This window comes from Psammomys obesus, unplaced genomic scaffold, assembly GCF_907164565.1.
Source record: "Psammomys obesus unplaced genomic scaffold, mPsaObe1.curated_primary_1811, whole genome shotgun sequence".
In the NCBI taxonomy this organism is placed as follows: Eukaryota; Metazoa; Chordata; class Mammalia; order Rodentia; family Muridae; genus Psammomys; species Psammomys obesus.
In genome coordinates, this window is record NW_026590049.1 from 990 (window position 1) to 19,250 (window position 18,261).

The 18,261-nt window shown below is 40.8% G+C and overlaps 1 protein-coding gene across 2 annotated transcripts in view; it reads right to left on the reverse strand.

Moving 5' to 3' along the window:
• Nucleotides 1-547: 547 nt before the first annotated feature.
• Nucleotides 548-18,261, reverse strand: part of LOC129675578 (baculoviral IAP repeat-containing protein 1a-like) — a 33,963-nt gene continuing 16,249 nt past the window's right edge. The window contains exons 6-10 of one of the 2 annotated variants that reach the window (XM_055605536.1): nucleotides 10,272-10,439; nucleotides 8,180-8,332; nucleotides 7,781-7,867; nucleotides 4,527-4,691; nucleotides 548-1,246 (exon numbers count right to left, since the gene is read on the reverse strand). In XM_055605536.1, coding sequence (XP_055461511.1) covers nucleotides 882-1,246; nucleotides 4,527-4,691; nucleotides 7,781-7,867; nucleotides 8,180-8,332; nucleotides 10,272-10,439 — 938 coding nt within the window. In that variant the 3' untranslated portion in view covers nucleotides 548-881. The remainder of the gene's footprint in view (nucleotides 1,247-4,526; nucleotides 4,692-7,780; nucleotides 7,868-8,179; nucleotides 8,333-10,271; nucleotides 10,440-18,261) is intronic. The other variant, XM_055605537.1, reaches the window with a different exon arrangement.

Here is an 18,261-nt window from a genome sequence, read left to right on the forward strand (position 1 = left end):
CCCATTTCCCCCCTCACATTGGCAATGAATGAGAGATGACAGCAAGCATGGCCACACCAAGGCTGGTGAGCACACAAAAGCCCTGCAAAGACTAAGCATCTCCTGGAAAGTCAGCTGCATCCTGTGGTGAAGTCGACTCGTGCTTCATCATGTGTGAGACTGATTCAATACTAAAACCATCTGTTTCTTACCTCCATCAAATACTCCTTCCATGTTCTGGCTTTTATAGACTGATGTTCTTTTCCCTAGCCCCTTCCTGTTGACCTTGCAATGAAGTGGTCCCTACATGAACTTGACGAAAGCTGTAATCTTTAGACAGGAGGACCATACAAGGACTGCCAAGGCACTGCTCATCATGCTGCTAAGTTTAGTGAGGAACAGGCAGGCTTCTAGAAAAGTATCAGCAGCCTACACCTTTAATAGATATTATTTCATATAATGGTTAGTTATGCCTTTATTTTTTTAACTTTTATTAATTACAGTTTATTCACTTTGTATCCCCCCACAAACTCCTCCCTCCTCCCTGCCTAATCCCACCTCCCCCTTCTTCACACATACCCCTCCCCAAGTCCACTGTTAGGGGAGGTCCCCCTCTCCTTCCTTCTGATCCTAGTCTATTAGGTCTCATCAGGAGTGGCTGCATTGTCTTCTTCTGTGGCCTGGTAAGGCTGCTCTCCCCTCAATGGGAGGTGATCAAAGAGCAGGCTGATCAGTTAAGACAAGATCTTGCTATGTAACACAGACTGGTCTGAACTTCTTGATTCTCCCACTTCAGTCTCCTAAATGCTGAAAGTACAGAGGAGTACCACCTTGCTTAGCTACAGTAAAATGTTTTAGGAAATCAGATATTTAAAACTGTCAGTAGCCTTCAGCTGCATCCTTCACCTCTGAATGACAGGAGAGAATGGCAGTACCCATTTCCAGAAGATAGTCAAGCGTTTGCACTGAGGGTGTCTTTCCTTCATAGCGTTCATCACTTTCATGTCCTCTTCGTCCAGGAGCCAGCTGAGCATCCCGAGCCAGATGAGGCTGGGCAGTCTCATCACACACTGGCTCAGAGCCTTGACAGTGGTGGCCTGCACTTGGATGCATTCTGAGAGATGCCTGCTGATGTTCAGCTCTTGCAGGTTTGGCAGGTTGTTGAGGGCTTGAAAGAAATGTCTGTATCCTTCCTCTGTAATCTTGGGATTCACTGAAAGATCTAAGTTCTCAAGTTTCTGGAAGCCTCCACTGGTTGCTACCTTGGCTAGAAAACAAAACATTTAAAAAAGAGAATCATGAGGCTGTCAATAACGGTGACACATTATTGGTACTACTCCCAACCCTAACAATGAAAGTAGGAAATGGTCAACATGATGTTTTAGAGGTCATTCTTTGAAAGCACCAAACAGCTGCCTGGCCGATAGGGAATGACCTCGCCAAACTGCAAAGAGGAAACAGAAACCAGGAGGAAGTGCCAAGACAGGTAAAAAACAAAGAAACAAAAATACCGATCTACCTGAAAGATCTTAGGACTCTACATGTGCTTTGCACTTAGCTTGAAGCTATAAAAGAAAACTAGAGCCATAAGGAAGGCAGACAAGGTGGTGGAGAGATCAATAGATTGAATGACTGACTGACTGATTGATTGAATGACTGATTGACTTTTGTGGTGCTTGGGCATGACCTCAGGGCTTCACACAATCTAAATGAGTACTGCTGAGTACATCTCCAGTTTCACACCTGGAGATTTAAACACACCCTCTGGAAGTAATTATGGTGTAAATAATGGAATCTATCTCACATGGAATCATGCCCTTAGCTCCTCTTTTAAGGTTTAATCATGTGGGCAGGTCAGGGACCTGGCTAGGAGACCACCCTTAGAAAGATGGGTTCACCTTAAGATAATGTGTTTTTCTTCTCAGAATTTCTGAGCCCTCGTGCAGTATCCATGAGCCAAATGAGATCTATCTGACTTCTGATGTGTATCTCAGAAAGGTAAACCATTTCTTTTTCCTCTCATTTCTTTCTTTCAGATGCTGGTCAATCTGAAAGATATTCCTCAACTCCTCAACTAAAGTGGTGCAGGATATTTGATTCCATTATGAACCCATAATTAAGGCATCTGAAAGACTCTTCCTAGCAGTGTTTCAAAGCAGACAGTAAGACTCATAACCAAACCTTGGCAGAGTGCAGAGAATCATATGAAAGAAGGGGAGTTAGTATGATATGGAAAGGATAGGAGCTCTACAAGTACCAAATATATCCGGGCACAGAGTCTTTTCTGAGACTGACACTCAACCAAGGACCATCTATGGATATAACATAGAACTTCTGCTCGGATGTGGCCCGTGGTAGTTCAGTAACCAAGTAGTTTTCCAAAGTAAGGGGAACAAGAACTATTTCTAAAAGGATCCCAAGGGCAGGCTCTTTGACCTCTCCCCCCCCCAGGGGAGGAGCAGTCCTGTTAGGCCACAGAGGAGGACTTTGCAGCCAGCCTTGAAGATACCTGATAAAACAGGTTCAAATGAAAGGGGAGGAGATCCTCACCTATCAGTGGACTTGGAGAGGGGCAGGGAGGAGACCAGGGAGGGAGTTGAGGAGGGGAAAGGAATGAGGGAGCGGGATACAGCTGGGACACAGAGTTAACAAATCGTAACTAAAAAGAAAAATTAAAATTAAAAAATAAAATAAATAAATAAATAAATGAACCCATAATTGTGAACTGTAAAACCCTGTTTCTTATCTGGTTTGCTTGAGCTGAGAGTACCAGGCCTGACCCCCACTCCCCAAAAGTTACCATTGGGCATAACAAGCCCTATCACACACCTTTAGTCCAAGAACTTTTTATTGTGAACAGGTGATTATGGTGTGGTTCACCCAGCCCTCGCACACACCCTTAATTCAAGAGCTTTCTGTACACCAAATTTAATAAAGTTAACCTTAGATCAAGAGGCAGAGCAATAAACCAGCTCATAGTGATTAAAGAATAGGAGGGACTTTGCATTGAGGGGTATTTAAGACAGTGTGAAGACATAGAAAAGAGCTATTACCTCAAGCTCTGGCTTTAGCTTAGGCTTCAGCTCCTCTGCTCCACGGCTTTGGGGCTTTGAACTAGCAAGCCCTCAGCCTTGGGTTTTTTGGCCTTTGCTACCTGAGCTGTCACTTGAGCTAGTAAGCCTTTTGGGTTTTTTCCATCCAGACCTGAGCTGAGAAGGAAGATCAGCTGGGTCCTTTCTCTGCCTCTCTGAGCTAGTAGGTTTTCATCCTGGCATCTAGCTCCTGAGTCTTTATTGGTAAAATTTATTGGTAAAAAAATTATTTATAACAACAGTAAAGCTTTGGATTTTATTACCCATGAGAATCATCAGAGTACCCAAACTACAAGGCATTGACAATATTTACCAGGGACAGAATGTGAACCAGCCTCTGTTGAGGGTAAAAGCTACCACAACACCATGGAGATTTTTGCTCTTGTTTCTTTGTTTGTGCTCAGTCTCCTTGACCCGACCTGGCCTTGAACTTGCTATTTAGACAAGGAACTCTTGAACCTCCTCAAGTGTAGACTTACAATCATGTGCCACATTTAAGCAAAAAAACATGGTTCAATCAATATATGTGAGGTATGTCAGAAATTCCATCCCCAGAAATACCTAAACATGTATATTTTATGAGAATGCTTTTAGAAGCATTACTTCACAGTAACCAGCTAGTAGAAACAACTCAAGTGCCCATTGAATAGACACACAGAGGGCACATGTGGTCAAATAATGAAAAGACGCACAGCAGTGAAATCATTGCACTATGGTCATATGTATTATTCTGAAATAAGGTACAAACACAATTTTTGGTGAAAAAAGACAAAACATTGCCTATCATATAGAATTCCCTTATATGAAAAGTCTAGTTGCAAATAAAGCTTCGGTGAGAGAGAGCAGTGCAATGGTCATTTGTGTATGGAAGTGGAGGGCACTGTTGGAGAATGGATACAACTTTTCTTTCTGGCACTGGTGAAGCTCTGTGCCCTAATCTGGTTCGTTGCCACACTGACTTAGATGACAAATGTTTCAGTAACATGTACAGGAAAATGGGTGCAGCTCTATATTTCAACTTGCTACAACTTGCTTACATATTGCCAGTATCCAGTTGACTAAAAGGGGATATGGCCAGGTATCTGAAGCAACAAGTGTGGAGACAGATTTTACCCGGGTGTGGTGCAGTAGCGGAACACTGATCTGGTGTATGTGAAGTACTGAGTTCAATCCCCAGCACTGGGAAAACAAACCACAACCTGAACACTTCTCTACCTCCCCTCCCTTACCCCCCTACCTTGACCACCTCTAAAAAAAAAAAAAGGAGAGCATTGACCTTCCCACTTATACCAAGATAAATCTAAATTTTCGAAAGGGCATGAGAAGCAGCAGCATGATAGTGCAAATGAGGAATGCTTTGGAAGCCTTTCTCAGGTCTAGACATTTGCAGCAGGTAGCTCTAGGGGCACCACTGCTTGCACACAGGGGGAAACCTTTTCTCTGAGGGAAGCTCACCAATTTCCATCACACTGTCGTCATCCAAGGTGTGGTGAAAGGCAAGAACCCGGAGACACTGAAGCTGCAGACACTGCTGGACAATCAGTCTGGCCACTTGGTGAATCCCGTCCCCAGTGGGAAGAAGCAGTTCCTCCAGGTTCCTGAGAGAGCTCAGAGCCAGTGCTGTGGGAGACACAGCAAAACCATCCTCTATAGTTGTTCCATTATGAGCAGCTGTGACCTAGACATTCTGCACTTAGGAAGCCCCACCTAACAGAGGCCCTCCTCATCACTGCCCTCTCAAAGAAGAAGAGAAAAGGGGTCAGTGCTGCAGGGTACTTGATCACACTGTGAACCCCGAGCTTGTGTTGTTTATCAAAATATCCTGTTTCTAGTTGTGGTGGAGCTCAGCCTTAGCACACACCTTTAATCCAAGAACTTGCTTGAACAGGATTAAATAAAGTCAACAAAAGTTCAAGAGGTGGAGCAAGCCACCACTTGATAAGGAGTGAATGTAGAAAAAAAATAGAGAGTAAGAGAAAGTCAGAAGGATGGATAAAGAAACACATGGAAAGTAGAAGACATTGAGTTTTGAGGGGTTTTTGAGATGGTGTTGGGAAAGAGAGTTTCCCATTGTCACATAGGTTGAGGAGGAAGGTCAGCTGGATGCTTTCTCTGCCTCTCTCATACAGCAGACTTTTAAAATTTTTTACCTAAGCATCTTGCTCCTACATCTTTATTGGTGAAATTGAGAGATTGAAATTTGTTTAAAATGTATATATATATATATATATATATATATATATATATATATATATATATACACACATATATAGTGCTTCAACACATGCCACAACCACATGGACAGAGAAATTATGCCAGTGCAGACAAACTGAGAAGCCATAAGATTTGGTAAGTCACCTGGAAGTTCTCCAAGAAGTTAGGATAGACAATACCATAATACAAGGTGCTAGGACCCTGCATAATCCTGCTTTAAATGGCTTTAAAACAGCAGCAGTAAATGAAAAAAGATAAATGACTTAACTGAGATTGACATAATTCAGATTATAATTACTACCAGCCTAGCAATTAATATTTTATCCTTAATAGCCATAGTAGATTTTTGTACCCTCTCAAAGGAAAAAAAGAAAACCTAGAAATATAGGGAAGATAAAAATATCAAAAGTGGACTGAGAGGATACAAGCCTTAGAAGAAAAATTAGAGATGCTTATAAATAAAAATGAGAACAACACTCAGACAAAAACAGACATTTAGAAGAGGGGCAGCTTAAGGTTATTAGAAAACCAACCTTAGATTATACAGTGACTATACAAAAGATGATAGACACTCCCAATGTTCTGAGAAAGTTAAATGGAATCTTACAGGCATATTGAATTTGAGATTGAAAGAAGTAATCATTTTATTTGGTATGCATTCACCCTATGTGAAGTAAATATTAAAGTTATTGGCAACTTAGAAGAGAATTATCCTTTGTCTGGAAAGTTTTGGCAACAGCAATATCGGAAGCCAGTTCTCAGTTACAATGGCAAACATGGTAGAAAGAGGAAGCTAGGACTATAGAACAATGATATAAGACTAGAATTAACAATATTTCCCAGGATCCATTGCTAGGTAAAGGTCAAAATGATGAGTTACAAAAGTAGCTTGAATATGATAATCACACCATGACACTATGTTGCTTAGCAGCTTTAAATGTTTAGTACAAAGTTGAAGAACCAGGAAAGAGGTTGGAGTCATTTACTAAAATCTACAAGGACCAAAAATATGCCTATACTGACCCTTTTGCAAAGATTGACTTCAGCTGTTAATAAAATAGTATCAGATTCACAAATCAGACAAATTTTGATTGAATTTTTGGCTTTTGAAATGCTAATTCAGAGATGGGTGGTGTTGGTACATGTCTCTAATCCTAGCAGTCAGAAGACTGAGGCAGGTTGATCTATGAGTATTAAGCCAGCCTGATCTGCAGAGTGAGTTCCAGATAGCCATGGCTACACAGAGAAATCCTTTCTCAAAAAACCAAAACGGAAAAAATGCTAATTCAGAATGCAAAAGTGTGAGCAGTACTTTTAAGCAGGATTGGCACCAATAGATGAAAGGACCAGAAATATGGCTGATATTGGATCTCATGTTTATTATGCTACTCTGATAGCAGAAGTAATTTCTAACAGTCTTAAGAACAATCAAAATGTGAGATATTTTAATTGTGGTAAGCCAGGTCATTTTTAAAAGGATTGTACGCAAGGCATTCTTAGAAACTATGGGGGTGTTTTTCCCCTAGAAATTATTGAAAAAGAAGGCCTCTCAGCTTTTTGGAGTATGCAAAAGGTGTGGCAAAGGACAGCACCGGACTAATGAATGAAGATCAACAAGTGACAAGCATTGAGGAGGGGGAATGGGAGAGGTGAGACTGAATATCACTATGGTGTCCTCCAAAGGACCAGCATGGTTGATGCATGACCCATACTTTGGTGGATCATGCACAGCCACCCAACACAGACTTGAAATAAGTCAATGAATGTAAACAAAAAAGGCCCAAGGAAAGGCCACTCCTCAGGCCTCATAAGACCCAGTCAGGAGGAGGCAAGTGTTCAGATTTCTATGCTGAGTCTGAGATCTAGTCTCATCAAACAATGAGCATTTATGGGAAACACTCTTAAAAAAAGCAAGACAATGCCAATATAGGGTAGAGAGCTTTATCTTCACAGTTCTTCTCAGATTTATTGTGCATAAGGAGAGCCTGAGTTTCTCCTTGATCCCTTTTGTTTCTTTTAGGTAGAGATAACATCTCTGTGTGTGTGTGTGTGTATGTGTACGCATGTGTGTACATGTGTGCTTTGTGGGGAGACTGGATAGATGAGTCAGTGTGCTAAAGTATGGGCACATTCCACAAGCCACAGGCTGAGTTTTTAAACATTGTGTCTGTACCAAACACATACAGACTCTTCTCCCTCTTCAATATTCCCAGAAGAACACAGCATAACATTTGTTTACAGGGCGATAGGTGTTGTAGGCAATGGAGAGATGGGTTAAAGTACATGGAGGATGTGTGGAGTCATGGGCAAACATGGCACCATTTTATATCATAGAGGATCTTCTAGTGTTTACAGCAGCAGCAGGCCTTAGACCCAACTGCCATGGATGTCAACGAACAACTATACACATCTGCTTGTTTGTGGATTCACTCTAGGAGGAGAGAGAGGAGAAGAAGATGAAAAATAAATTAAGAAACAATGTTTTACAAACTTACCAAACTTTTCTGATATTTCCTTATCTGGAAAGTGTTGGTCTTTAAGATTCAATATTTTCAGAGAAACAAAATTTGGCAAGACGGTGACTAAGAAAGGGAAAATAAATTTTAGTTAGGTCAGACTCGTTTCCTATGACAAAGAAGAGTACTGTTGAAATAAAGAGTATTTCAAATGTGACAAAGGTGATATAATACTCAGGTTGAATTACTATGACGAAGTAGAAGACTAGGCTCTGAAAATGAAAGGTTTAAATTGCAGGCAGATGCACTTCACTGCTGTGAAAGCCTCACTGATGATCAGGCGTGGTCACAGTTCCCACGACACCATTGCATTTTAATCCTGGAGTATTGAAAGACTATGCGCAGGAGCATCTGAAGTCAACGTTGTCCAGTTCTTACCAAATGGCCTGGTTTCAAAGCATCGTCCAGAAAACTCAATCTCTCTGAGTTTCTTGCAGGAAGCAAGCGCAGCCATGAGAGACTCACGATTCAACAGGAAATTACATTTCAGATGGAAGACATGAAGATTTGGAGAGTTCTGAATCAATTTAACTGCAAAAGATGAAAGAATTTCAGAAATTAGAGAAGGCCATGAATTTCTACCAGAATTGGGCCCTCAACATCAGTTCCAGCCACACTGATTTAACAGTGTGACTCAGTGGCCCAGTGCCTCTGTGACACAGTGGCACAGTATCTAGAAGTCAGACTACATTCATTGGGGTTATGCTCAGTTTCTGCCACTGACTAGTGAGCAGATGACCCGGGGCAAGTTCTTGACCCCCTCTGGAAACAGAGAACTGAAAAAGAAAACTATTTCTGTTCACTATATTTCACCCCCAGTCTCAGCATCCTAATGTCTCTATGTTTGCACAGTTTACTGACACAATAGGAATTCTGTGCAAAGTAACAAAAAAAAAAGAGAACAACTCTGAAACACAATTTAAAAACATGTAAACCTGTTTATTTTGTCTATGTGTATGTGGTGTGTGGAGATCATACATGTGCCAAAGCACATATTGGAAGGTCAGGGGAAAACTGGGAGAACTCGATATTTCCTTTCACCATACAGATCTATGGGATTGAAGACAACAGGATTGACTTAAGCACATTTACCTTCAACTTGGAAAATGTTTTGTTTGCTTGCTTTTGTTTCTTTTCAGACAGGGTCTCATATTGTATCTCCGACTAGCCTGGAAATAACTACATTTACAGAGAGAGGCCTACTTTGATGTGATAGTCTTCCTGTCTAACTAAGCCTTCCAAATGCTGGGGCTATAGACAGGAGCCTCCATACTCTAGTGACTTTTTGACATGCAAATCTGCCATATCAGCTCCTAGCTTACATCTCCTTAGTGTTCAGTGCTTTAAAAATTAAGGATCTGATATTATTTTGTCGTTTTGCTAAACAGCATGTTCTAGAAAGATGGCTGCACAGCTGTCTGTCAACAGGAGGCTGGGATGAAGAGAAATGGAGAAAAGGCTCTAGCTGCTTCTTGGCTATTCGGGCCAACTCAAAAGCCCTGTACTCCCTTTGTAAACTTTGTGTACATTGTAAACCCACAAGACTCCAGGCCTACAAGCAATAAAATTGTCCTAATCCCTGATCTTGTCCCAACAATCAGGCCACAGAATCCCTCCACTCCTAGACCTCCCTGGAAAGCTCTGCCGCTCCAACCACACACCATGCAACCCTACATAAACTCTGTGTTCCACCCAGTTCTCTGCTGCTTCTTGCTTGAGAAGAAGCAACCACCCTCCCAGGTTTTCCCTCCCAATAAATCTCTTGTTCGAGGTTTGTTATGTGGTGTGGCTTTGTGGTATTCCTTGGCTCTGGACTGCCAGGATATCTTCTGGAGCACACTGAAACCCTTTTGGCTGAGCAAAACTTTTGCTGGGGAAACCTCCCCCACAGAAGCAGAGCTATTACACTTGCACTGGGGAAACTCTCCAGGCAGCTGGAGCAGAACTCCTGTAGGGGAAGCCTTTTCCTTTAGAGCTTCAACACCTACACTGCTCCCGGTCAAATTCCTTCGCCCTCCATAGACAGATTTGCACTTGCCACTCAGACAGCAAAAGAAGAGGACTCCACACACTGCTTTGGAGAGGAAGTGTTAGGAGTGTAAAGCTCAGGCTGTGCAGTCAAACCTTCTGTTTGGAGACACATTTCCTTAGCCCTGAGCCATCGCTGACCTCATTTCCCAGCTGACAATCAGCAATAATCATCATACCTTCTCTCACACAGGGGCTGTGAAGACTGAGACAGTGGTTGTGAAGGGCTGAGAACAGTTCCCCACATGTTAAAGAGTCAGGAACAAATAAATCTCTGCCCTCTAAAAGAGGAAGATGCTGTTCCTACACCTTCCCATGGACACAGTTCACGCTGTCAACCCAGGGAAGGTTTAACTAATGATGATTTAACAGTTCTAACAATTACTAGCCAAGTAGCTTTTCCAGCTGAGACATGAGCTGGAAATTCAAGCACCATCCTTACCGAGTCTAGAGAGGTCAGACTCCATGGAGGTTTGGATGGATAACTTCTCCATGTGGTGGGGGTTTGGGAACTCTCCAGAAAGGGCTGAAAGCACATCTGCTTTGCCATGCAGTCTCACACACAGTTCTTTCAGGCCCAGGAACTTGTCCAAGTTTGCAAAGAGTTGATCTGGAAAGCACACATAGTTCCCATCACTCAAGGTCCCCAGTGGAGGTTCTAAGCTGTGCTGTCATCTTTAGCCATTTTCATGCTTTCAGGATGAAATTTCTCAGACTTCCTAACATCTGTGTAGGAAGCACAGCCATGAAGATACTGCCATCTGCTACACCTGCTGCTTATAGACTACAGGGGAAGCCCTGTGCTGGTCTCTATACTCACAAAATATATAACATTTCCCCCAACCAACAAACAGCATGGGAAACAACTGATTTTGCACATGCAAACGATTATAGTTGAATTCTTACCTCCAACTTACATAAAAATGTAACTCAGATCCTCTCCGTCAACCTGATCCTGTGCATCCTCTTCCAAAGTCTGTCCAGGTAACTCTCCCACCCTCCTCTCTCATCCATCCCCAAACCGCCTAGATCTAGTTTGGATCCCACATCCAGCACCTGGGCCTAGTACAGCCCCTTCTGCCTGTGTCACTGCCAAACTCTAGAATTCTTTCACAATCCACCCTGCCTTTCTTTCCACCCCCAACCTTCAGCCACATCCTACACAATCTTCTCCAGGGTCTAGCTGGGTGAGTTTTCCTGATGCTCCCCACCTCCCACCCTCCCCAGCCCCCACAAGCTTGGACTAAAATGCATATCTTGCATATACCTCAGGCTCCGGTGTCCACCTGAGCCATATCCAACTTGTAGGCCCAATCCAACCCTCACAAACATAAAACTGATAGAATGACAAAGAAAATCTAGGATTTGAAAATAAAATTCAATAAAGATAGAAACAGTAATTGAAAATCTCAATAACTGAACTAAAAAACTCAAAGAACAGACTTACAAGTAGAATGAATTAAGCAGAAGATTCAGTATGAGGACTTGAAGATAAAGTATATGAAATAAGCAAAGAATATGTGGGAAAATACAGTAAAGAAAGATCCAGGAGATGTGGGACACGAAGAAAAGACCAAAATTTCAAATTTGAGAAATAGATGAGGGAGAAAAAGCCCAGGTCAATGACATAGACCAACTCTCCAACAACATCATAGAAGAAAATTTGCCCAAATCAAGAAAAGACATACCCATACAGAAGATACGGGAATCACAGAGAACACCAAATAGAAAAATCCTGAAAAGAAACTCTTCATGGCATATTTTTTTTTAATTTAAATGATTTTATTACTAAGTACACAATAATGCTGATGTCTTTTTTTAACCTTTCAACTATTGCTGTTTCTTTTCTTTTTTATTTATTACAATTTATTAACCTTGCAACCCAGCTATAGCCCCTCCTTATCCCCTCCCAACCTGACCATCCCTCCCTTTTCTCCTCCCATGCCCATCTCTCAGCCCACTGATAAAAGAGGTCCTACCCCTTCCCTCTGATCTAGCCTATCAGGTCTCATCAGGACTGGCTGCATTGTCTTCCTCTGTGGCCTGGCAAGGCTGCACCCTCTCAGGGGAAAGTGATCAAAGAACCAGCACTGAGTTCATGTCAGAGACAGTCCCTGTTCTCTTTACTAGGGACCCCACTTGGAGACTGAGCTGCCAAAGGCTACATCTGTGCAGAGGTTCTAGGTTATCTCCATGTGTGGTCCTTGGTTGGAGTATCAGTTTCAGAAAAGACCCCTGTGTCCAAAATTTATGGTTCTGTTGCTCCCTTTGTGGAGCTCCTGACCCCTCCAGGTCTTTCTCGCCATCTTTCATAAGATTCCCTGCACTCTGCTCCATGCCATATTTTAATGAAAACATTAAGTATACAAAAAATTTGAAAACATCAGGAGAAGAAACACAAGTCACACATACAGGAACACCCATCAGAATAACAGCTGATTTCTCAATGGAAACATGAATGCCAGAAAAGTCTGTGTCACTGCATATCAAATCCTAAAAACCCACAACAGACAATCTAGATTAATACTGATAGTAAAACTATCTACCATACCTGATTGGGGGGAAAATTCTATAATATAAATAGCCTATAAAACTATATCCAAAAAACCAAACCTAAAGAAATTAAGGGAGGCAATATTTCAGACTGAAGAGAGATGGGTGAACAGAGCTAAGAGATGGAGAAAGAAATTTGAAGCTATGATTACTAAAGTACAAAGTACCACTGAGAGCACAAACAACACCAGAAATCAACAACACATTACTAAAAACAACGTATGCACTTCAATAATACCTTCTAATATTAATGGTCCCAATTCTCCAATCAAATGATTCAGGCTGGCTGAATGAATCAAGAAATAAAATCATGTCAGGCAGTAGTAGCACAACCTTTAATTCCAGCACTGAGGAGGCAGAGGCAGGTGGATCTCTGTGAATGAGGCTAGCCTGTTCTACAGAGCAGGTTCCAAGATAACCAAGGCCAAACAAAGAACCCTGTCTCTAGAAACATAATAATAATAATAATAATAATAATAATAATAATAATTTCATCTATCTGTTGTCTATGTGCAACATATCTTAGATTTAAAATAGGCACTTACTAACTCCCCCTTCTTTCCTATGATTCCCTGCACTCTTCCCAAGGTTTGGTTATGAGTCTCAGCATCTGCTTTGATACCCTTCTGGGTAGAGTCTTTCAGAGGCCCTCTGTGGTAGGCTCCTGTCCTATTACTTGTTTTCTCCTACTTCCAATGTCCATCCTATTTGTCTTTCTAAATGAAGATTGATAATTTTACCCTGGGTCCTCTTTCTTGTTTATCTTCTTTAGGTGTAGAGATTTTAGTATGTTTATCCGATCTTATAGGTCTAGAATCCACTTATAAGTGAGTAAATACTGTGTGTGTCTTTCTCCTTCTGGGATACCTCATTCAGGATGGTCATTTTGAGGTCCCACCATTTGCCTGAAAATTTCATGATTTCCTTGTTTTTAATTGCTGAGTAGTATTTCATTGTGTAAATGTACCACAATTTCTGTATCTATCCCTCAACTGAGGGACATCTAGGTTGTTTCCAGGTTCTGACTATTACGAATAAAGCTGCTACAAACACAGTTGAGGAAATGTCCTTGTTTTGTACTTGAGCATTTTTTTGGATATATGCCTAGGAGTGGTATAGGCTGGATCTTGAGGAATCACTATTCCTAATTGTCTGAGAGGACAGGAACTCCACAAGGACCAAATATATCAGGGCACAGGGGTCTTTTATAAGACTGTTTCTCCAGCCAAGGACCATGTATGGAAATAACCTAGAACCCCTCCTCAGATATAGCCCATGGTAGCTCAGTATCTCAGTGGGTGTCCTAGTAAGGGGAACAGGAACTATTGCTGACATGAATTCAATGGCTGGCTCTTTGACACCCCTCTCCACCCTGAGAAAGGAGTAGGCTTGCTAGGCTACAAGAGGACATTACAGCCAGTCCTGAAGAGAACTGATAAGCTAGGGTCAGATGGAAGGGGAGAAGGTCCTCCCCTATCAGTGGACTTGGAAAGGGGCTTGGAGGAGATGAGGGACGGATGGCAGCATTGGGAAGGAATGAGGGATGAGACTACAGCTGGGATACATAGTAAATAACCTGTGATTAATATAAAAAAATAAAAATTATTATAAAAAAGAAAAAAGCTTCTAGGAATATTAAAAAAATAAATAAAGATAGGCACTTATATAAAGGATAGACAATAATACTCCAATTAAATGAAACTAGGAGGCAAGTAGGCATTGTTATACTAATATCTGACAAAATAAACTTTAAACAAATATGATGCAGAAGAAATGAGGAAAAATACTTCACTGTAATCAGAAAACAGCTAACCAAAACACATTATTATTGTAAACATATATTCACCAAATTTTGGTGCATCCAATTGTATAAAAACTGTACTACTGGAATTAAAGACACACACTAACACCAATGCATTGGTATTAGCTGATTTCAATACCCTAGTTTCTCCAATAGAATAAAAAATAAGCATAGAAATATCAAATTTAAATGACATCATCTATGAAATGAACTTAACAGAAGCCTATAGAATATTTCACCAAAACACCAAAGAATATAGAGTCTACTAAGCTATGCACAGAAGCTTCTCTAAAATAGATCATATTCTGGGACACAAAACAAATGTGTACAAATTCTGAAAGATTTAAATAACTCAGTGTATCCTGTATGACTATAATATAATAAAACTTAAAAGCAACTCCAAACATATCTCTAGGAAATACACAAACATATGGAAATTAAACACATTACTGAATGATGAATGGGTCAAAGAACAAATCAAGACAGAAATGAAAAAGATTTTCTATAACTAAATAAATACAACACAACACAAAAACCTGGGGACACATTAAAAATAATTCTACATGACAATTTTATAGCTCTAAGTACTACATTTAAAAAAAAAAACAGATAAAGTACAGATCAATGACTTAATGGTACAACTCAAACATTTGGAAAAATAAAAAGAAACCAAACGCAGATCCAGTTAATGACAAGAAATAATAAAACTCAAAGTGGAAATTAATGAACTAAAATAAAACAACACCAGGAATCAACAAATAAGAATTGTGGCTTTCCTTGCTAGAGCAATTAGACACTTCAAGGATATCAAGGGGATACAGATTGGAAAGGAAGAAGTCAAATTATCACTATTTGCAGATGATATGATAGTATACATGAGTGACACCAAAAACTCCACCAGGGAACTCCTACAGCTGATAAACACCTTCAGCAAAGTGGCCGGATAAAAATTAACTCAAAAAAATCAGTAGCACTCCTGTATACAAAAGACAAAAGGGCTGAGAAAGAAATTAGGGAAACAACACCCTTCACAATAGCCACAAATGACATAAAGTACCTTGGTGTAACCCTAACCAAGCAAGTCAAAGACTTGTATGAAAAAAATTTCAAGTCTCTGAAGAAAGAATTAGAAGAAGATATGAGAAGATGGAAAGATCTCTCATGCTCATAGCTTGGCAGGATTAACATAGTAAAAATGGCCATCTTACCAAAAGCAATCTACAGATTTAATGCAATTCCCATCAAATTGCCAACACAATTCTTTACAGATCTGGAAAGAAAAATTCTCACCTTCATATGGAACAACAAGAAACCCAGAATTGCTAAAACAATCCTCTACAATAAAAGATCTTCTGGAGGTATCTCCATCCCTGATCTCAAGCTTTATATTGAGCAACAGTTATAAAAACTGCATGGTACTGGCATAGAAACAGAATGGTGGATCAATGGAACTGAACAGAAGACCCAGAAATAAACCCACACACTTATGGACACCTGATTTTTGACAAAAATGCCAAAACCATACAATGGAAAAAAGATAGCATCTTCAACAAATGGTGCTGGACCAACTGGATGTCTATATGTAGAAAAATGAAAATAGATCCATACTTATCACCCTGCACAAAACTGAAGTCCAAGTGGATTAAAGACCTCAACATAAAACCAGACACATTAAATCGGCTAGAAAAAAAAAAGTGGGGAATATCCTAGAACTCATCGGTACAGGAGAAAACTTCCTGAACAGAACACCAACAGCACAGGCTCTAAGAGCAACAATCAATAAATGGGACCTCATGAAACTGAAAATCTTCTGTAAATCAAAGGACACTGTCATCAAAACAAAGTGACTGCCTACAGATTGGGAAAGAATCTTCACCAATCTTTTATCAGACAGAGGGGTAATATCCAATATATATAAAGAACTAAACAAGCTGAAAAGCAACAAACCAAGTAATCCAATTAAAAAATGGGGAACAGAGCTGAACAGAGAATTCTCTGTAGAGGAATATCGAATGGCAGAGAAGCATTTAAAGAAATGCTCAACTTCATTAGCCATTAGGGAAATGCAAATCAAAACAACCCTGAGATTTCACCTTACACCCATCAGAATGGCCAAGATAAAAAAAAAACTCAAGGGATAACACATGCTGGAGAGGTTGTGGAGAAAGGGGAACCCTCCTCCACTGCTGGTGGGAATGTAAACTTGTACAACCACTCTGGAAAGCAATCTGGAGCTTTCTCAGACAACTAGGAATAGCGCTTCCTCAAGATCCAGCCATACCACTCCTAGGCATATATCCAAAAGAGGCTCAAGTACACAAAAAGGACATTTGTTCAACCATGTTTGTAGCAGCTTTATTTGTAATAGCCAGAAGCTGGAAACAGCCCAGATGCCCCTCAACTGAAGAATGGATGCAGAAATTGTGGTACATCTATACAATGGAGTATTACTCAGCAATGAAAAATAAGGAAATCATGAAATTTGCAGGTAAATGGTGGGACCTGGAGAGGATAATCCTGAATGAGTTGTCCCAGAAGCAAAAAGACACACACGGTATATACTCACTCATATAAACATATAACATAGGATAAACCCACTGAAATCTGTACATCTAAACAAACTAAGCAAAAGAGAGGACCCTAACTAAAATGCTCAATCCCCATCCTGAAAGGCAAAGAGGATGGACATCAGAAGAAAAAGAAAATAGGAAACAACCTAGGAACCTGCCACAAAGGGCCTCTGAAAGCCTCTGCCCTGCAAACTATCAAAGCAGATGCTGAGCCTGATGGCCAACTGTCAGGCAGAGTGAATGGAATTTTAGGTAAGAAGTAGGAAATGGTAAGAGCTGGAGAGGGCAGGAACTCCACAAGGAGAGCAACAGAACAAGAAAATTTGAACACAGGGAACTTCCCAGAAAATCATACTCCAACCAAGGACTATTCATGGAGATAACCTAGAACCCCTGCACAGATGTAGCCCATGGCAGTTCAGTTTTCAAGTGGGTTACATAATAATGGGAAGAGGGACTGCCTCTGACATAATCTGATTGGCCTGCTCTTTGATCACCTCCCCCTGAAGGGGGAGCAGCCTTACTAGGCCACAGAAGATGACAATGCAGCCACTTCTGATGAGAACTGATAGACTAAGATCAGAAAGAAGGAGAGGACAACCTCCCCTTCCAGTGGACTTGAGGAGGGGCATGCATGCAGAAAGGGGAGGGAGGGTGGGATCGGGAGGGGAAGAGGGAGGGGCTTATGGAGGGATACAAAATGAATAAAGTATAATTAATAAAAGTTAAATAAAAAATTTAAAAAAAGAATTGTGGCGTTTTTGAGAAGATAAACTAGATTGACAGGCCCTTGGCCCAACTAAAGAAGTGAGGTAACCCAAACCTGGAAAGACAACTGCCACCTGAGGTTCCTGGCTCAAAATCTCAGATATGAGTATATAATCTGGAGTGACAGCATAAAACAGGGTGGACAGACCATTGTGAGGAGAGCAGAGAGAAAGAGCACTAGAAGGGAAATCGCAGGGTTCAAGCGATGTAAAAGAGTAAATAGGAAAAACAGGGGACGTTAAACACAGGAGAGGAAGGAGACAAATAGAGGAGGATGGAGGGACTATTAACTATCTACTTGAATAGACCCATGATAATTTAAGTAATACATAAATATGTGATTATATACATACATACATATATAAATACCATACAAATATACATAATTTAAATGAAAATTTCCATCTGTGCTGACAATGCTCCTCCCAAAAGCCCTCGGTTATCTAACAAAAATCCTGACACCAGGCGTGAGAAGCCCTCTTTTTGTGTGGTCAGTCAGGATTGTCTAAGAAGCTCCCAAAACATTATAGACTGTTTCTGATGGCATTGCTTGCCTTCCAGAAGTGGAAGATATATCTCTATTGCTGAAGAGACCATGCGCTTCAGACACAGGACCTTAAGATGTGAGCTGGAACTGACCTGAGAGCCTCCTCCCTGAGGACTAGCTTTTGTTGTACCAGAAGGCAGCATGCAAGCTTCCAAGGGAGGGAAGCAACCGATTCTTCACAGCTATGATATCT